The sequence below is a fragment of the Lonchura striata genome, chromosome 5 (genome assembly GCF_046129695.1).
Source record: "Lonchura striata isolate bLonStr1 chromosome 5, bLonStr1.mat, whole genome shotgun sequence".
Classification (NCBI taxonomy): domain Eukaryota; kingdom Metazoa; phylum Chordata; class Aves; order Passeriformes; family Estrildidae; genus Lonchura; species Lonchura striata.
In genome coordinates this window covers 30807134-30828260 of record NC_134607.1, presented here as the reverse complement: position 1 = coordinate 30828260, position 21127 = coordinate 30807134, and the positions used below count along the sequence as shown (strand labels likewise).

General features: G+C 34.5%; 1 protein-coding gene across 5 annotated transcripts in view; it reads right to left on the bottom strand.

Annotated features, from left to right (window-relative positions):
• Nucleotides 1–1168: 1168 nt before the first annotated feature.
• Nucleotides 1169–21127, bottom strand: part of GRM8 (glutamate metabotropic receptor 8) — a 316036-nt gene continuing 296077 nt past the window's right edge. For 4 of the 5 annotated variants that reach the window (XM_021555217.3, XM_021555218.3, XM_021555220.3 and 1 more), the window contains 2 exons: nucleotides 11903–12149; nucleotides 1169–6985 (listed from right to left, as the gene is read on the bottom strand). In XM_021555217.3, the coding sequence (XP_021410892.1) occupies nucleotides 6936–6985; nucleotides 11903–12149 (297 nt within the window). In that variant the 3' untranslated portion in view covers nucleotides 1169–6935. Of the gene's footprint in view, nucleotides 6986–11853; nucleotides 12150–21127 lie in introns of all 5 variants that reach the window. The other variant, XM_021555222.3, reaches the window with a different exon arrangement.

Below are 21127 nucleotides of genomic sequence, written 5' to 3'. Positions count from 1 at the left end.
GCTTAGGGAAAATGTGGCTTTCAAGCAAAACCTCATCAAACACAGGTCGTGAGCTGTGTCAGGTGTCTTGGTGCTAAGAGATAGGATACAGTAGGATGCAGTGATGGAAAGAGTGCAGGCACCTGCCTCAACAATACTTCTTCCCTCAAATGGGCACACAGGGTTGTCTGCATGCAGCTGTCCCTCCTTGTTCTTTAAAGGAAAGCATGATGTATTTTAACAAAACTTATTACAAGGGGATCATGAGCATGATTCTTTTAAGAAAAAAAACATGGAGGAAGTCATAGTATTTTAAGTATGTGCAGCTCTCTTCTGTGTGTAGAACAAGCAGAAAGCATGGTGTGATAATTTTTCATGAGCATATATCTATACTATCTAATTTCTGGTTTTGTGCAAAGCAATATACATAACTATAAAATTTATTGAATTAATCAGACTTTCTAAAAAAACAGGTGGTTCATTTCTTTCACCTGTAATGTTTATGGTGTTGCCAGTGCTGTTGTTTCTCCCTTTTCTGGTTTTATGTGTGGTCTGTCTCTTGAAGTAACAGCTCATTTTTCTTGAGTGAAACACAGGTTCTGAAATGCAGACATTTGAAACTATCTCTGGAACACACTTTCAGACATCTGTCCTAAACTTTCAGTGTTTTGGACAGTTATTTATAAAGCGCCCTCAGTCTGGCATTTGAAATAATCACATTACTGTTATTATCTTGCAAATTGTGTGCTCCATAGCTGTCATTCAGTGAAGAATATCCTGAATTTTGTATAAAACTAATCTTTCTGTCATTCCTTGTTCAGTGTCACACTGAAAACAATGACAAAGGAGAGAAGCTCTCACTAGAAATGATAACCTCTATATCAAAATGATTGCAACTCCTTCTATATTTTCAGGTAAGTGTATGAGCCATAGAAACAAAGAAATAAATAACATATTTTTTTTCAGAAGTGTTTAGCACTTGTGATGTAAAAACTATGCGGAGCTAGGACAGAATATATGGATACAGTTATATTTACTACTCTATTGTCCCAGAATTATGCACACAATAAGAACTGAACTTCTGATATAAAAAGAATAGACAAGTAATATTGAGGTACTCTTTACAGCCTGTAATATGTGAGAGATGTAAAAATATTGATAGATAAATAGAAGTATTGAGAGATTCATCTCTGATTTACTATTTTAATTATTTAATTTTTACTCCTCTTGTAACATGCAAGTTCTCAAAAATTTGGCAGTTCAATATATCTTATGCATCTCCAGCATTCATTTTCACTGTTCGCTCTGTTTTTTTTTTAATATATATTTTATTAAAATTCCATGCAAAAAAATACCATTCTAATCAAATTGATAAGGTTTTCTAAGAAAACAGCCACTGAGGAAGACTTACAGCTGCAGCCTATGAAATTGTCTTTAGATATGGATGGTTATTCTGTTCCTCAAAAGAAAGAAATTGGTTGTCTGGAGTTCTGTTACTTTCTTTAAGCAGTTTTCACCTTCTTGTTCCTTATATTGCTCCTTTTCATGACATTTATCTACTCTATTGATATGGGTTTTTTTCATGATACCAAAGCGAATACTTGGAAAAATAGCTCTAAATGGAGTAAGACAAAACTACTAGAAGTTGTATTGAAGAAAGATCATGTCCAATCATAAACCAAACCATGTCTTTTGAAAAGTTCATCAAACTTTCAAGGAATATTAGGAAAAATAAAACTTGTAAGTTAAATAAATATAGTTTATTTTATTAAAGGTCATACTTGTTTGATATTGATGTGATAGTGATCACAAACACAGTAAAGACACTGCTGCCAACTTGGGAAGTACAGTAGGCTTCCAGAAACAGAGCAAATGCTTTATCAGGTAAACAGGAAGCAAAAAAAGGCTTTCAAACTAGTACCGTATATATCACTTTTTATTGACATCAATCTTGCAGAAAAATTTTTCAGAATAATGTTTAACTTTGGCTTGTCACTCAAAGAACATCAAAGACACCTGTGCATGAAGCAGGATGTGATACCAGCCATGCAATTTATGTTTTCCTTCCTCTGAGATGAGGATGAAGTTAGTGCACTTGCAGTGTTGTTCAATATATTGGTGACCTGGAAATTTAAAATTAAGTAAAAAAAAAAAAAAAAACAGTTTTACAGAGAAATTTTCCCTTTATTTTGGAAAATGTCATCCAGTTCCTTCTCAGACTAGGTTATGATGGGCCAGGGAATTGTCTGAGTTTTTCTGAAATCCTGGCACTGAATTAGTCATTGATAAAAGAGAATGAGCTAATTCATTGGTGGAAAGAGAGGTGTTGTCTTATTTGTGATGTTGCAACCTTTGATCACAGCTTACACCTTGTGAAAAAAATGTTAACATACTTGCATTTGCAGGTCTTTGCAGAAATTGTGCCTATTCCTTGGACACCATCATAATATTTACTTGAATTTTAAAGAAAAATGGGTCTATTTTGTTATTTGCTTCCATTGATTATTTTGTCATGTTTTCTCACTGCACCTCTGCAGAGGATGTAAGATGAACACCCACTCTGGGGATGGAGTGTGCCCTTTACAGGGTTCTGTGTCTGGAGCTGGTACAATCCTTCAACATTTTCCAGTATTTTGTGCTGCTTATGGAAGGGTTTTTTGCTGTGACTGCTCTTTTTCTTTCATTCATGTCCATATTCCTCTGTATGTTATATTACTCCACTTCTACCAGGAGACAAGGTATTTGTTTAATACAAACAGGAGCTTGGTTTGTCAATAAGGATACTGGGCATCTTACTGTATTTACAGCATTGTTTCAGCTTCTAGGACAATGCTGTTTTCTCTTCCCTGCTGCTGTACCACTTAAAATATTAAGTTCCTGGCAGTTATTGACCTGCTGTCACATTTTAATGTCAAATGAGAAAAAGTATTGCTCTCCATTATTTTAGTGTTTCAATGTGACAGAGGAATTTACAGTTATCAAAATATATGAAATGTGCAAAGACTTCTACAGTAACCTTCTAAGACAACCTGAAAATGTTCATAAGATTCTGCTGAAACAAGTTTCCTGATAAAGCTTTTAATATACTCATTAGTAAGTTTTCCAATTTCCTTTAAGTTATTATAACCAAAGCGTTTACAGATTAATTTGTCTTTCACGTCAGCCAGTTTATTTTCATTGCACAGATGCAACAGATTATTTCCACCAAATATTTTTCCATTCTCATGATCTTACTAATAATTTAAGCCAAGAAAGAAGCTAAATTTTAAGCTAAGCAGGACACAATATGATTTCTATACTATTCAGAAGTATAGGATGCAGTTCACAGAAAAGATCTGCTCCTTCTTCTATTTGCTGTAACCCATTAATAACAATAATTTACTTTCCCAGGAAGCAGATAAAGGATTAGTGATACACATTCCTTGCTCTCCTATTAGCTACTGAAATTTCAGAAGAAAGTCTGAAGGAAATTACTTCTTGTTGAGAAAAAGACCTTTTCACACTCAGACTGCAAGAGGTAACAATCCACAGCAAATGAAACACGCATATAAAATGGTGTTTTCTGGATGCAATTGCAGTATCACAAGTACTAAAGGTGCCATTAGATTAGATACTATCAAAACTGGGAAAAGTAATGTTTCCTTCTTCTGACATTGAATTTTGCTCTTCAAAATTCAACCAGAATATGTAATTTTCTAATTATGCCACTTAAGTTAATTGAAAGTGTAATAAGCTATCATTTTATTTAATGGCTGATGCAAAGGGGAAATATACTGGATCATTTATGCACATTTTCAAAACAAAGCCTACTGCTCCCTACACCGTTTTATGTCTTCTGCCTTCATATTCTGCCTTGAAGTAGATGTATAAATGAATAAGTTATCTTCCGATAAAATAGATTTACAAACTGTATCTCTTAGTAATGCTTTGCTTTATTTGTTTCCTTGTTTAGTACTAAAAATTATCTATTAATTGGAAGAGAGGTAATGTTATTAGTTAAAAACCCTTTTGTGGAAATTGTTATTTGGGCATTTCTGGAAAAGGAGAATTTAGATGCCGTGGCTCATTACTCTTTCTATAGAAAAGTTAAAGTATTGCCTGTTAGCTCTGTTTGATTCCTGGTTCATTGACCTGATACATAGAGTCATTCAGATCTCATTGTATCTATCTTGCAGTCACAAAACAACATTAAGGACTTGTTTCTGCTGTCAGTAAAAATAAGTTGTGTGCCCTGATGGAGTTGCTTCAGCATAACCACACACAAGTTATCAGTAATAGTAATTGAATAGTCTGATTCTATGTGAGCAGAAATAAATCCTAATTTTGTAGAATAAAGACATTTTTTAATTTTAGATGGAAAAAATTACTGTACCTAGGCAAAAGTTTAGTTATTAAACTTCAAGATCTCAGCTACTGCATGACTGTGAAATCTGAGTGGACTATTCTGTGCATTTTCATGAACTGCATATAACCACCCTATTGAAAGGAAAGCCTGTAGACCAGTGCTGTTCTGTAATTCCTACTCTGTTCTCATTTATCTGATTAGTTACATTGATGCCAGTGGGATTTACAGCCTTAATATACTCCATGTTTCAGAGAGAATTACACAGAAATGCACATATTAATCTACATTCCATTTTTAACCTGCTATTCAACCAAAAGAAAATGTTTATTGATCCTGGCAAATCTGTTTACAATAACATTTTCTTCAGACTACTGAGAAACTGGAAAATATTTATATATCATATACTAATCATTATGTACATGTAATATATGTTTATGTGTATATGAAATGTGCTTTAAATGCAATTCCCATGTACTGCTTTTTCAGATGCATAGGGTTATGCTTAAGTTAATAGGTATCGATATTCCAAAGTATCTGAAACTTTCTTTCGTTGTGTATTGAAAATGAAACTTTTCAAAGGCTTCTTGAAAAGCAACTCTGTCAAAATATTGCTTTTCAGATAAAACAGATTTTCTTTCTCTTTTAGGAAATCCATCCTAGGCATGAAAATCTGTCTTGTTAAAAATTGATCTAATCAATGTATTTCCACAAGAAAACTTCAAGTTTATGAGCTATTGGCTAACAAAGTAGAACTAAAACAGTTTACTCTTTTTTTTTGCAGGTTTCATTGCATTACCTGCATCATCTATATGCTTTAAAGAAAGCATATGTTAGTTTGTAGTTTTGGCTTTTATGTGCTTGTAGCATAGTCATTAGAGGAAATTTCACACAAAATATCTTTCATACCAAGCACACAATACCATATATACCAAAGCAATCACGAGACAATACTTCAGACATGCAATTTCTGGGAAACACTAAGTATGTTTTATCAAATCTTTGAAAATGAACACTCACTAGCATACAGTTGACAGCTGCACTGAAGTTTAAATGCTGTCACTGTAATAGAAAGAGATGCAGTTTCAGATACTTCAACTTTCATTCATGTAATTTAGGACCCACTGCAGCTCCCTTAAGATATATTATAAAAATACATCTGCTGCGAGGATAAAATCACAAGGAGCCATCCAGGCTAAGTCAGGAGACATAACATTTAATAATCAGCTGCATGTGAGGACCCATTGACTTGATGAATGGCAAGTACTGGATGGAGTGAAAAAGTCTTACAGAACATCCATCACAGGAATAGTAACAAATGGGACAGTCCCTATCTGTATTTTTTTAATTATTCGGAGGGGTTCATTAACATGATAAATATAAATGTGATTTTCTCTTTCTCTTTGCATAGTTGTTTCAAACCTCACACAATGATGGGCATTAGATATGAAGGAGATTAGATTGTAGATTGGCATTTATTTCTTTGATTTGTGTTTATAAGGCAATAGTACATATATTCACTAGGCTACTGCTTTCCAAATTCTCCATTGATTTCTCTTCTGTTATTTCAAAGTCACCTTTATTGAGATATGCATCTGCTACATTCTCCTGTCAGAGACAGGATACTAGGCTGAATAGACTTTCAGCTTAATCCAGTCTAGCTGTCATAAAGTCTTACAAACTTTAAGTTCCAGAAATGAAAAGAATCAAAATTATTAGTGGAGACTCAAAAATATAATACAATCATACAAAATAATTACTATCAGGACTCCTTTACTTTACAAACATATAAAATGAATTTACTTTGAGGGTAAGAAGAGGGAAAAATCCTTCCATTAGAAAATATAGTCACAAAGCTTTGAACAAATAAATTCACACACTGCAGAGTACACACACACACGCATGCAGGCAGGCATGCACGTATGTACACACACAGGTGCACACATACATGCATACATACACACATGCTTAGAGTTTACACTGCATTCTTCTGATGCCATGATTTTTATTTTATTTGTACACCCACCTTTACTGCACATTCTAAACAAACAATAGACAACAGTGTAAGGACTTTTTCCCTTAAAACTGCAACAAAACAAGTCTCAACATTTGCAAAACATTCCTTTATTATTAGAAATAAATTATTTTGTATAAAAATTAGCATGCATTGACCATTGCATTTTTTTAGCATAACCCAGGACTTAATTCAGTCAGCCGTCACAAGAAACAAACTCATCTTCTTTTACGAGTTGAACAATGTAGGACAGGAAAGGAAATTGTCACAATCACAAAAAAGTACTTACAAATATAACATCAGACATGATTTATTTCAACAGCATTTTTTTTTTTCACAAGCTAACATTTGTTTTCCTTTTGTGATTTGCTTCCTTTTGTGAGTGAACAGTTCAGAAGCTTGACACTATGTTATAAAACTGGACTTTTCCTTCCCCTGTCTCTTTTTGCCTTTTGCTTTTGTTTGATCCTTTTTCTTTAGGAGACTGACTATTGATTTGAATGTAGACTACTGATATTTTCAAGACTGAATTCTGGTGGTGGTAAAGTCTATGTTTGCAAGATCCAGTCCTGCAGATCTTCCAGTGCATTTCATCCCTGCTCAGTTTGCCTGATTGCTGTAACTGACATAAGTTGTCTTGGTAGAGGAGGCTGTAAATCAAAAGAAAAAGAAACAAACCAAAAACAAAAACAAAAACAAAAAAATTCAGGATTTTAAGAATCAAGAGAGGAGGGAAAAAACATATTTAGCATTTGAACTCAGACAATGTCCTACTATATTTCCAAGCAATATGGTCCATGTTCATGGAATAAAGAATATTTAAGGATGTATATAAGCAGTGTATAAACTGGATCCCAATTTCTGTGTTCATGACCACTTATTTTGTTTATGACTTGGGAAAGCAGAGGTAAAATGGTGAGTGGTTTCAGCATACCCACAACAGCATTTCAACACCTGGTATTATTTTGTCTGAATTCTACATAATTTTTTTTTTACTTTAGAGACTGGATTTTTCTTTCTCTTCTACTGTTTGAAGACAACATGGCAGTTAGTGGTGGTTTGTCCATCCAAAATGAGACTTATGCTCCTTGAAAGGAACATAGCCTAACCCTTTCCAAATTAGAGAAACTGAGCAGATAGTCCCTACAGAACATATTAGCTGGAGAAAATTATGGTCTCCTTATGTTGATGGTCAGCTAATCATGTCTTCTTTTGGTCAAAGCTGATACTCCTTGTTCAGAACGAGGCAATATGTTGAGAGAATTGAACAGCTCTACTATTGCTGAAAAACCAAACAACTAGGAATCTTTTAAGAAAGTTTGTTTCAGGTTCTAGCCCTTACATCCTTGCTATTAAGAAATATAAAAAATATGCTATAAAAATATGACTCAAGTCGTATCACTCAAGGTTAATGTAATGGTTGGAGGAGAAAAGTGGTTACATCAGGTCTCATACTTAGGTGTATAATTTTAAATCAGTTGGGTACATGGAAAATCAGACTGATGGGGGACTGAGTCTCTTATTTCTCTATAATAAAGTCTATGTTACACTGCATAAAGAGGAATTCGACTTTCTAAATGTTTCATATTCTGTCTGCTACAGACATGTTCTACTTATGATAGTGAATATTGCAGCTGGAAAGATGAAAATAACAGGATGGCAAAAAAGTTTCCTTGTCTATAGATTCAAATATTCTATTTCCATACATTTCTTCAATTTCTTTCTCTTTTCTATATAGGGTCTGGTGAGAACAGCTGAGATAGATAGGAAAAGCATTCTTCAGCCTAACTGCTAAATTCAGCCCAACAATCTGATGGTTTGTGAAGAACAGAATACAGAAACTGAGAAATGACAGTTCCTCTCTTATGCATCCTAGATTTAACTAAATAAAGGATCACCAAATTGATACAAATTAATAGTGGTTAGTATGACTAAGTTTATTTCTTGATTTTTGTCTCATTTTCTTAGATTTTCTGAGCAATTTGAATTAGTGCATTTGCTATTTTTTAAGACACAACAGAGCCAGACTATTTAATTCACATATTACTATAATCCTTTTACCTAAGAATATATATATAACCATGAATAATAAAATGAAAGCTGCAAAATGGAATCTTTCTTCCTTTCACTTGCACAGGTAGTTCCAGTACTTTGTGTCTAGAAAAAGCTAGTTCATGAAAGGACTGCTTATGGTACACAAAGCAAGTCTTTCTTATACTTGATCACAATATTCTAGCACCAACATGAAATAGCTTTATTTGCATGTATTGGGACACTTGAAGCAAGTCTAGCCTAATTTGCATCTTTCAGATCTTTCAAATGGGATGTACTGATCCCGTCTGAACTCTCCCATGCTCCCACAGCTGGATTTCTGAGAGGATTCTATTTTTTCTTTTGGCCTGCTGAGCTCCTACTCAAAATAATGCAGGACTGATGAAATGGCATCAGGATCTTCAAGCATAGAAGGATTTTTTTCCCAGCTAATAAATAACAGATAAATGCTCATCTGCAAACCCTGCACACTTGGGAACAAAAGGATAGAAAGATGAGAGCTTGTTTTAACCCTTTCCCTGACAGTAAGGTCAAATACATGATCAAGTTAAGTTAGATTACCACATTATCCTGTATGAGCTGAATTGAGTTCTGTGATAACTTTACATGTGCATGTTTTTAGCCCAAAGCAATGTAATATAATCAGATTTATCACAATTCAGTAAGCTGAATTATGTGAGGACATTTGCAAGAATACAATACAAAATTCAAAAATAGCAGTTTCCACACCTCAGCTGATATAATTAAATTGCTGTAACTTTTGTAGTTTTGATAGAATTAATCTAGAGTTCATCAAGAAACAAAAATTATTCAGTTGAGTTCTGAGTGCTGTTACTTTAGAAAATTATAATGCAGGTATTTAATGTAGACAGTAGTTTGAAATAAATTAAAACTAATCTCATCTCCAAAGAGTGTTTGTGGTTTTTTACTTTATAAATATTGCATTTGTCTTTTTAGTTTGTTGGAATAAGTGTAGAGGTAATGTTTGGGGACCTGAAAGCTTCAGCAGCTGTCTGCTCTTTCAGACTGTTAGCATTTCACAATAATAACATGAACCACATTTGACAAACCAGAAAAAGTAACAGACTTGGCTCAAAATATTTCTGAGAATAAACACTCCTTTACAGCACCAGTTACTACTTTGCTGTTGGAATGAAACAAAAAATAAAAACAATAAAATAAAAGAGCAATGTAGATTATGATCTGACCTATATTCATTTAATGTACTTGTCATTGCCTTCTGTAACCACACCTGGATTTTTTTTTTATCCTGTTTCCCAGAAACAATTTGTTTTTCACTGAATATGGACCTATTGCCCCAAATAAACCCATGAACATATTCATGTGGAAGACAACATAGAATAACATGGGTTACATGGAACAGGACAAACTAGATAGAGCAGAGTTGTCTCTGGATGGGAAGCAAAAGGGCTCATGTGACTATCTCATCCTGTTTCTAACCTAGTTATGAGAACTGCATCATCATTTCTAGTGTTTGTGCTTGGTAATGGGGGGAAACAACCACTGCCCACTTCTGGTATGCTAGAAGTAGACTGGTATTTTGCAATCAGTTTCATATGCTATCACTGAAAAGAAAGATCCATCTCACATAGAGTCAGTGCAAGAAGAAATTTTGTGGTGTCAAGAAGTTTTTACAAGTAACACAGTGAAAAGGACCTATGCTGCATTGTGCACTTAAAATTCACAGGAACTTTTAATGTCTTTGACAATAAAGCCTTTGTTTCAGGGAGGCCTAGAACTCAATTACATAGGGAGAGCTTTCTGGAATGCAAATGACTTGACTGAATTTTTGCCTATGAAACATTACGATGGATGAGAACCTGGTCAGGATATACTCCTAGTGAGCTCAGAATTATATAGAAGTGTTACTGTTGAAGTCATGTTTAGAACACGTAAATAAGCATTACCCTGTGCTCTTGGACTATCTATCTTGGACTAACAGTAGCATCTGTTTCTATGAATTATGCATAAACTTAGTTTAAGGAATACCAGTCACAGCATTTCTTAATTAGGTACAGTAGATAAACATCAGATACCCAAGACTTTCTTAATAACACTCTTTCTCACCCTACTGTGAAAACCCTGCTTTATCCTCTCCTTGGAAGTTTATGATTTTGTACACTCAGCAAAATCCATGTCTGTTTTCCTTCTTCTCCTTCTAAGTTTTCCTAAGAATTGTAAAATTACTGAGTCCTTCATATTCCTATTCTATGCCTTTCTTCTCTTGTTGTCTTTTGTTACGTCTCAATCTGAAGCTGCATAACCCCATAGCTCACCTTAGCAGTTTTACACATTTTGAAGGGTCATGAGTTTTTCCAGTGAAACAGTTTGTACTCAGTATCCTCCATGCATCAGCAAGCATGGTATAGTACAGTATCATAGAGTTCTGGCCTATTTTTTATATAGTCTTCAATCTGGCAAACTCTGATAGATTTCAGTAGGGGGGTTAAATTTTCAGAAAAAAGTACAATATTTTAATGCAAACTTGGTCCTCCTTGTCTCAATGTCCTTAACCAAAACAGTACTTTTTTAACACTAATATCATCCAAAAGCAATAAAAATAAAAATTAAACCATGTTGTTTGCAGTAAAATGACTGAAAAGCTTAGCTGTCACAGCTGCTGACCATCTAATGTGACATCTAACTTCTCAGAAAATATTCTCCATTTCTAAGCACTGGGCATAAGGTTAATGTCTTTGCTCATAGTTGATCATTATTATTATTATGAAGTCCAGTTTATAAAATGATATGTCATGTGCTGGAATGGGAGCTGTAACCCCTGTTTTCTCCTATACCAGAGCAACTTAGAGATGTAGCAAGATTCAAGAACTTTACTGACATGGGAAAGAATTTTTTTCCCATTAAAAACATATGATATATCAGAACATGTAATGATTAAGCTTCACACAAATTATCATGGTTTTGTACCAAGATGAGTGAGACCAGAAGAAAAGCCTGGATGGGAAGCATTATGCTGGGAAGCGTTACTCATGAGTTGTGATAAATGAACAATCCAACAAATATTAAGGTAGAAAGGTAAAAAGCATTATTTGCGTTTCCATACCTGACTGCAAAATAAAAACAATGCTAGCTGTTTTCATTATCATTTTTTTTTCAACAGCCTTTGACTTTTGAATATACAATGATGACCATAAATACACCTCATGAACTGTCAGGACATACCACTGGCACAGCAATGTACAACACATCAAAATAGCACTAGCTAAAACAAACAATTTTTAAAAGATGTGGCGTTTCAAAATCTGCTTGTGCTTTTTTGTCTTTTTCTACTAGCCTCCTGTGAAAATCAATTTCTTTGAAACAGCTTTAGACATTCCTGCATTCAGCAGTACATGAATTCTGACACATCTCTGGATTCATGCAGAACAAACAACAGAAATAATTAAGTTTATTATTAAAAGAAAGTGCATTCTTGTGAACGTACATCTATTAAGATGTGCTGCCACTCTTGACCAAGTCTACAGATGACTTACTGTTGGTTTCAAGACTTTCACACAGTTCAGTCTTGACTTCACCATTTGGTCTGTCATTTCCTTTCTGTGTCAGTTTGCTTTGCATTGTAGCAGCTGTCACCACAGCCTTGAAGCTCCTCTTCCGTTTTTGAACATTCTGCTCTGGATGAAAAATGATAATATAAACCTTGGGCATGTAGAGCATGCCCAGAGACACAGAAGCACTTAAACTCATGGAGATAGTAAGTGTTGTTGTCTGGATGTACATCTGGGGAAGAAAAGAAACAACATAAAAATTAATGTTATATTGATTTAATATAAGCAGGAAAACAAAGCAGCTATCTTAAGAGTACAAGGTGGAAAGGAACATCAAAAGGACCCTTGGCTTCAGTTGTTTTTAATTATAGCAGAGTATGACTGTTTCCTGCTGGCTTCATAATCTTAAGAGTAGGTGGTAGAAACAACATAATATTCATGAAACCTCATTCTCATAAAAGTAACAAATATGCTGCAGCAAACACATTTTTAGAAAAAAAACACTATGTGTGGATAAGAAAACAGGAATGACAATAGAGTTAGCCCTGTGTAATCTATTTTAACAGACAGAAGCCTCTACACCAATATGCCACATGGTGATTCAACAGTGTGTGCAGCACGGCTCAACTGACAGCAGCATAATGCAGAATCTAACAGAATCTTTTATATAGTCTGTGAGTTTCAAGATAGAAAAAAAAAAATTAGTTTTCCATAGTGGTGTTTGAATATTCCTGAGGGTGTTGGGAGGTTGATTTTTTGTTTGTTTGTTTGTTTTCCATCCTGCTTTTGAATTCTAATCACAATGCTCTGTTGACGCACAATAAAGTTATTAATATGTCATGGTCCTAACAAAGAAATCAGAAAATTGAGGAACCATGAAATTATCTCACAGAAGACCTCAGTTCCCTATAGATAGAAAGCAAAAATATGGCACTTCAGAGTGAATCTGTCTATTTTTTGTTATCACCTACAAAAAGAAGGTAATTCTGGTATTATATAGTACCATAAAAGAAAATACCAATGACCACTCCATAAGAACAGCAGACAGAAATTTGTTTGATGAAGTATTCAGCTAGTATATCATCAATACTAATTGTAGTTCTGTTCAACAGTTATTTTGTCTTAGGAAACTATTTTTTATTAGCCATATTATGAGAAAAAATATTTTACAGTTCTGTGTTAAGTAGGAAATCTCTCAGTAATCCTTGTTATATTGAAAAAGATACTGAAGTAAAAAATGATTAGTGCCTTTGCAGATGATTCCGTGACATTGTTGTCAGGCATGATTTTAACCACTGGCCAACACTACCACATTAACCTGAAGATAAAATGGCAAGTCTGTCTGCAATGTCAGCTTCAGATCATCATTTTTTATGAAGTGCCCTTGGGTGACTTGGCCCTTGGCAGAAAAGGAGAGCTATAATAAACTGTCGTGCACTATTATAGCCAAACATTTTTAATGTCTTTCAGCCTACAAAGTTTTTCCATTAGATACTCTCTCCTTAGAGATCACCAATAAACTGTGCCCTCTCACTTAAAGCAATCTTAGGTAAGAAAAAAACATGGATTCTGAACGACCTTATTAACTGTATAATTGTTCAGAAATGCAAATACTATGCCAAATACTACCAAAAAAAGAAGCATAACCCAATCTAGTCTTCAAGAAAACACTAACAATTTTCCAGACTTCTGTAGACCTCTGTACAGATGCATGTCCACATGCAGAAAGAACCAATGCAGGTCTGTCTCTCCCTAAACCAAACTGACTGATCTCCAAACAAACTAGTACAGCAGTAGCTTTTAGGGTTAAGCATTTAATTAAGTGACATCCAAATGCAGAAGTATTTTGGTTCCTAAACATGAATATGTTTCCTGTTGGGATTTTCAAAACTGAAATTATTGTAAGCAATACATTTTAAAAACTGTATTGTGTATGAAAGTTCCATTAAACATAAAAATTCTTTTTGAAGCCTTACTATTTTTTTAAAATCCAAGTCATGGCAGTTAAGTGCTACCTAAGCCTCACCCATGCAATTCTGTACCAATACCTAGCATTTAAATATATTTTGGGTTTTTTATTTCTTATCAAGTACTCATGTTCTAAGACTTATCTTTCTCTCATGGTTCAGTGTAAGAGTGACATGATAAAAAGGAAAAAAGCTCCAAATGTTATAGGATAAAATACATGCATTACTTTATTAGTAGCATTAACAAATCTATACATTATAGTAGATCTCAATGATCTTTCTAGCAATAAGAGGTGCCACAGTGCCAGCATCTTACTAAAGAGGTTTCTCTAAGTGTGTCAATGTCAGCTTGAAGGTCTACATTCAACTAAGCAACATAAGTGAAACAACTCTGAATCTCATCATACACTGAAAAATTAAGATCCTATGGGTTTCAGGGAAGGTATTTTTCATTACATATATCATTACATCTCATCTTTTTTCTGTGGGCTAACTGCTGACCAGCACAACAGCCTATTTTAGAAAATCCAAATCACAGTAATTTCATATTGCCGATTACACTTCATATGCAATGGGGTTTATTTCTAATGATTTCTGTGTTTTTGAACCAGCCACTATAGTTATTGAAATATCAACACTGGGAACACTGTGAACTGGGAGTTTTCTGACAGGACAATTTTCAAAGAGTGATTATTGTCTTTAAAGAGCTTCATACTCAGGGATCCCGTTTTTCATGGATCTCCTTAAAACTTATTCTTTAATACACCAAGTGAGAAAGAAGAGTTTTGAGACACTTAGACTAATACAATTGCATTCTCAGCTGGAGGCTGAGATGTCCATGACATTCTGAGTCTAATTCCTTTTTCTACTGTAATCATAGAATAGTTTGGGTCAGAAGTGTATTTTAAAGGACCTCTAGTTCAGCCCCCTGCAGTGAGCAGGGATATCTTCAACTAGATCAGCTTGCTCAGAGCACCTGACCTTGAATGTTTCCAGGCATGGAGCATTTACCACCTCTCTGGCTAAACTGTTCCAGTGCTTCACCTCCTTCATCATAGAAAAAAATTCCTAGTACTAGTCTGAATCAACCTTTCTATTTTAAAACCACTACCCCTTGTCCTATCTCAACAAACCCTACTACTTTTGTGATAATTTGAAGGCTGAGAATCTGTTTATAGGACGGGAATATTTCTTGCATTTAATCCTTCCTTTCTTGAGAATCACCATTCTTGCAGCCCAATGAAGCCCAAGTCTAGCAAACAGGATATCATACAAACTTGGTTTGACTTTTGTCTGACTCTTACCTTCTTTTATTCCCGACAAGAGGACAATGATGTTTTATGGCTGTGCATTCTGGGTACTTTTATTATTCTTGGAACATAACTACCTCTAACTTTTACAGAGCTAGAAGCTCTAAAAATAAGGAGCAACAAAGTAGTTCAGTTTAATAAGATATGAGGTCTGAATAATTTTTCATGTGTCTCACAGTGGTAGCTCACTCGAAGTTACAGGACAATAAAGGTCCCTTTTTACAATGGTTCATAGTTACACAGAAATGAATTTCAGCACTCCTCACACCAAAATCCCTTCTGAACTACAAAATTTTTTGTATGATAATGCCTTTCACAAATGTAACAAAAACTGCTATATCTATCCTCCTTGTTCTTGACAGTCAGAGGATATGTCAGAAAACTAAAATCACAGTAGTGCAAGGAAAAACACCCTTTAAACTATGGGAAATACTTGAGGCTTAAATACCTTCTTGTCTCTATCCTCCACCTCAACTCCACCCCAGAACTGATACAATACTTTTTATGTACAATTTTAACCTCCACAAGTGACAAAGGATTCATCAGAACAGACAGTCTCTTGTGAAAAAGATTCAGATCCCTGCTCAGACACGTGATCCCACAAGTGACCCAGACCCTTTCCTCATCAGAGGGTTCCTACAAGCTTGGTAGTATAGCCTTCAGATTATCCTAACTTAGCAGCTAAAATAGACAATGGCCATTGATTCTAGGACTATGTGTGTCTTTCTACTTTGAAACCTAAAATGTTCCACAGGAAACATTGGGCCAATGAAACATGCTATTTTTAGTAAAACACAGATACTCTAATGAGTTCTCCAGTTTAAAAGTACTTGAAACTGATATGCCTCCTTGGAAAGCTGAAAAAATCTCTATGCATCAAAGCAAGTGTGCACACTGAATTGTCCAAGTGCAGGTAGCTGAATGACTGCCTCTCAGCTAGGCTTCACCGATTGGAAATAAAATATCCCTCAAGTCCCCAGTAGTGTCCCATCAGTTTGGTGCTTGCTTAGGCAAAGTTGAACTCGAAGCAACTACTTTCACTAAAGGAAAAAAAGTAGTAAGGTCACAACCTTGTCCAGACTGCTCCTTTGTTTTGAGTCCTCCCCTATATTTACACATAGATAATATTCAGAGTCTCTCCAGAATTGTTGATTTTCTCATGGTATTTATTTTTCTCTTCTACTCAGGTTTAATAAGTCAAATAGAGAACAGACTGTTCCCTAATCTGGTTTTAATAGTATATCCTGGAAAGGCATATGGCTAGTGTGATGTCTTGAGTAAATTTAATCTGTTTTCCACTTTGGCACAACATCTCTTAACTCCTGGAAGTTGTAACACAGATGAAAAAAAGTCCAGCAGTGAAGTGCTAAATCACTGATGGAAGTCTTGGTACATCTCAAACTATGACAGTGCCTAGCATAGACTCAATTCAGCTCCTTGCAGTCCAAAGAGAAGTGGATGTTTGAAAGGACACAGCTAGTCTAATGACTCTCATTGACTAATTCTATACAATTTGCCCTTTAGAAACCTCTTTCTCCACAGGATAGATCCACAGCCTTGGTATCAAACACTGGAGTTTGAACCATCCTGCTGAGACAGATAAACATAGGCACACTTGAACATGTCCCACATTGCTAGTAATAGAGCAGAAGATTGAATTATGATTTAATTTTTCCTTTATCCTTGTTATCAAATTCTATAGGTGAATCTTCTCAGCTGCTTTAGCCAGTTTCATATTATAAGTACAGAACTACAACAAGCTTTGTTTCCCAATAGGTTTTTTTAATCTCATTCCCTCCTTCCACTCTTCCCTTCATTCTCAGCTGCTAGATACCAGATCATTTCTATCCAGGAGATAAATGATACATCATAAAATGAAGATACAGATCATCTATCTACAGGCATCCCTCATATTGGGAAAGACAGCAAAATGGGCCTTCTTTCTTTGTGGTGGAGACAGCATGAGTCTTTTTATTTCCAGGAAAACACTGAAAGTATTCATAGCCATCTTCCCTGTGCTGCAGAATATAGAAGCCTTAGAAAAAAGACAGTCCTTTTCTTCTTTTAAAGTAATGCACATGTCATACACTACAATTACTTTCTTGTGTGTTGCTGCTTGCTGAAGAGTTGACTGGCTGACAAAAATTATGTTTCACAGTCCTGTTCACAAATTAGAAAGCAATGCCATTCAATGGATTCCACACCAAAAAGCAACAAGCCTGGATACAGACAAACATATATGAAATACATTTGAAACCTGGAGAATGTAAACAGGAGGTAACAATGCTGACAAAGTGCCAAAAGCTAACCAAAGGATTCATGCTTCTCTGCAGAACCCCATAAGCTTACACCTACAGGTTTTATTACTTCCACTGCAAAACATACATTTCTGTCTTGACCCGTGGGAAGAAAATTTTTGAAGGAAAATATAACAGGTACGAGTCAGTCATTTTTTGGCTCATATAACAAGATTTTCCAGATATAAGATAAACTTCACTGAATGAGTCTTTTTCCAACATTTGTTCAGTTAGAAAACATAGGAAGCGACAGTACTTATGTATCTTTTAGCCTTTTGAAAACACTCCTTACCAAACTAGCAATTAAAATGAGCCTTAAATAAGAAAAGTGAAAGCCTTCTCACAAAATGAAAGTACAATATTCATAAGATGATTATCTCAAGGAGTAGATGTAGGCTATGATTCTTCATACAGCAGAAGAAAACAAATCCTGAAAAAACATATAATCTTTACTTTTATTTTTAAATTTCTGCTGCTTTCAGAAAGTTATGAGAAAGGAAAGCACTAACAACTGATTTCAAATTAAATGTGCACCACATTCAAAAAATATGAACTTCCATTAAAACTTGCACCTGACAGGAGTTATAAAAGCCTGGAGGAGTCTTGGTGGAACATGTATATACCTGCATTTCAGAAATTGAATTATGGTAACTATTTCACTTCAGATTTTCCACTTAAGTCCAATTTTGACCTTACTTGCAATATTTGTAAGGGGAAGGAGAGGGGAGAGGGAGGGGAGGGTGGGTCCAAGGAGATTTTTTTGTGGCTTTTCAATCTCTAAAGAGGGAGTGAGGTGGGTGTAAGAGAGACAGAGACATTTTACCGAGGCTGGTAGGGACAGTGTTAGGGAAAGTGTCTTGTCCTGAAAGTAGGCAGATTTAGACTGAACATAAGGAAAAATTTTTTTGCCATGAGGGTGAAACACTGGCACAAGTTTGCCCAGAGCAGTTGTAATTGTCCCATCCCTGGAAGTGTTCAAGACCAGGCTGGATGGGGCCTGGATCAACATGGCCCAATGAAATGTGCCTCTGCCCATGGCAGAGGGGTTGGAACTAAATGATCTTTTAAATGTGCCTTCCAATCGAAACTTTTCTGTAATTCTATGATTGATAACAACATGGTACTTTTTTAACATGGCAGACAATAATGTCCATTATAATTTATATTGGCAAATGTAATATCTTAGCATAACATTCTAGACAACCAGATTTTCTGATTTAATTTTTTATTTTTTCTTCTTTTTCCTTTGCTTGTTTCAATATGCCAGTTTCAGATGTTTTAGCTCCTCCAAAACCGCTAATTTCAAAAAGCTTTCTGTTGATGTGTAACACCTGTAGACATTTTTACAGATAATATTACAGAACACTGGCATCAGAAATTTTGCTGGTTTTTGGCAAAAGTTGGAGAAGACTATACAAACAAGTGTTGCATTATCAAACATTCTGCTTATTGGAAATAAGCAACATTTTTGAAGGGAAAGAAATGTTCAGCTTTATTTCATCAGCAACATTTATTACAATGTCATATTAAACTAGTAATAGACTAAAATATGATTCTTCACTGTGATCCATCCTCAGGATATATATGTCATAGGAAATCCTAAGTACTGCCTTACAGACTTTCAAAGTAATTTAAAATATCAGTATGTAAATTGATTTTTATTTCTTCTCCTAAATTCTCATAATACAACTCATTTTTCTTCTCATATATTACACTGCAATATAGCTTGCTTATACCACACCACACAACTTATTGCAGTATTATGGTTTTTAAAGTCCATGTAAGCCATACCTTTCATCAACCTTACTGCAAATAGTGTCACAGTTTTCAGTAACTGACCAAAGACTAATGTCTATTATATCTGTTGTAATGTGTATGTCATTACTGATATTCAGGAATATCCAAAAGATCAAACAGAAATTTAGTACTGATGTTTTGTAAAGCCAAGTTAAAAGAGCTTCCAGATACAAGTAAAAAAAAAAAAAAAAAAAAAAAAAAAAAAAAAAAAAGTAAAAAAGTAAAAACATGATGTGCTTCATAGAAAAACTGAGAAATAAAATTAATTAAAGGAGTTCTTATTTATACATTAATTGAATCTTCAACCTAATGTACAAATAGGATTTTATGGTATATTTTGTTACACTTAAGACCTTCTTTTTGAAAAAATGCTAAACAAAGAATTTGTTTATCTAATTAAAATCTTAACAGCCCACTGAAAACTATAACAAATCTTATTATTAATCCAGTTACAATTATGCTAGCTTTGCTCTTCATATTATTTAATTATTACAGGAAAATGTCATTAATAATATATACACATAAACTTTTGATTATCAATCCCTTTTCTCCAGCGATACACACCTGGTCCCTGATCCTCTGGTTCTGAGAGATTTAGCCCTCCGTAAGACAAATAGAAAGAAGGGGAAATTATGTATCCCATGCCCATGATGTTGATGTCTGGTATTCCTTCTCTCTTAGTCTTGGATCCAGCTGAGGTTGTATTCACATATTTTCTAATACTGTGTCCTAACTTTCTCCTTTTTAAAATGAGTTCTCCTCTAAACTAAGTCTATCTGCACCCACTACCTGCTTATTGACTGCAATTAAGTCCCAGTTAGTTTGTTACCGAGTGGTTTTGCAGGTTTGTTGGATCGTTACCGTGTCCAACATTCAGAGACCTCAGCTGGAACAAGTCGAGCAGCACTCTCCTCACTGCTGGACAAGTGTTACCTCAGCCATCACAAGCTCTGGATATTAAAAATTACATTTCAAAAGTCCACATTGACACAGCAATATAAAGTCTGCAGTCTTTTTCTAGTAACAGCACACCCCCCATACATATTTATTGAGCAAGAGCTGGGTGCACTGCAAAACCTTATTTCCAACTTTATTTGATAAAAAATACTCCTTTATTATAAGATTTACAAAGAACCTTCAAATTACTTTCATATTACTTTTAAATAAATCAAAATTAAAATTTCCTTTTGTCAAATACATTCTAACTTGAAAAACCTATGTAAATAAGATGCAGCAGAATTTAGAGAATAATTTTATTTTTGAAATTTTATCACTTCTACAAAAAATTTATATCATAGAAGAGGTTAATTATTAATTAGGTCTTCAGGTATCTGCTTGGAATGCAGATTGAACTTATCCTAAAGCTAAAAAACTAACAAATGTGGCAGCTAGACTATTTAAAATAAATTAAAATAGATTCAAACATTTTCAATTATAATCCCTTTGAAAACATGGAAGCTGCACCAGTATTAAAATAACAAGTAAATGTTTTGTATAATACAAAGGCCATTGATGTTGACTGACACATTCTTATAACCAGGATATATCACTGAGTAGAAATTTTTTCTTGTCGTGGTTTGAAATACATAGAGTATTACAATTCTGACTTTTTTAAAATTCTCCATGCTTACTGAAGATCTATTACCTATAAGCATAGAAAAAGGTTAACCCTAAGTGCTGGTTTATTACGCTATTAACTGCATTTAGTTTCTTTTTTTCCTGAGGTCTCTTAAATATGCATAATACCTGAGATAAAGAGATAACTGTGTCTAGAAATACTGTAAAACAGCCTCTAACTCTGTAATAATTAACTTGCTACCAGATTTTGTTTTAAAATAT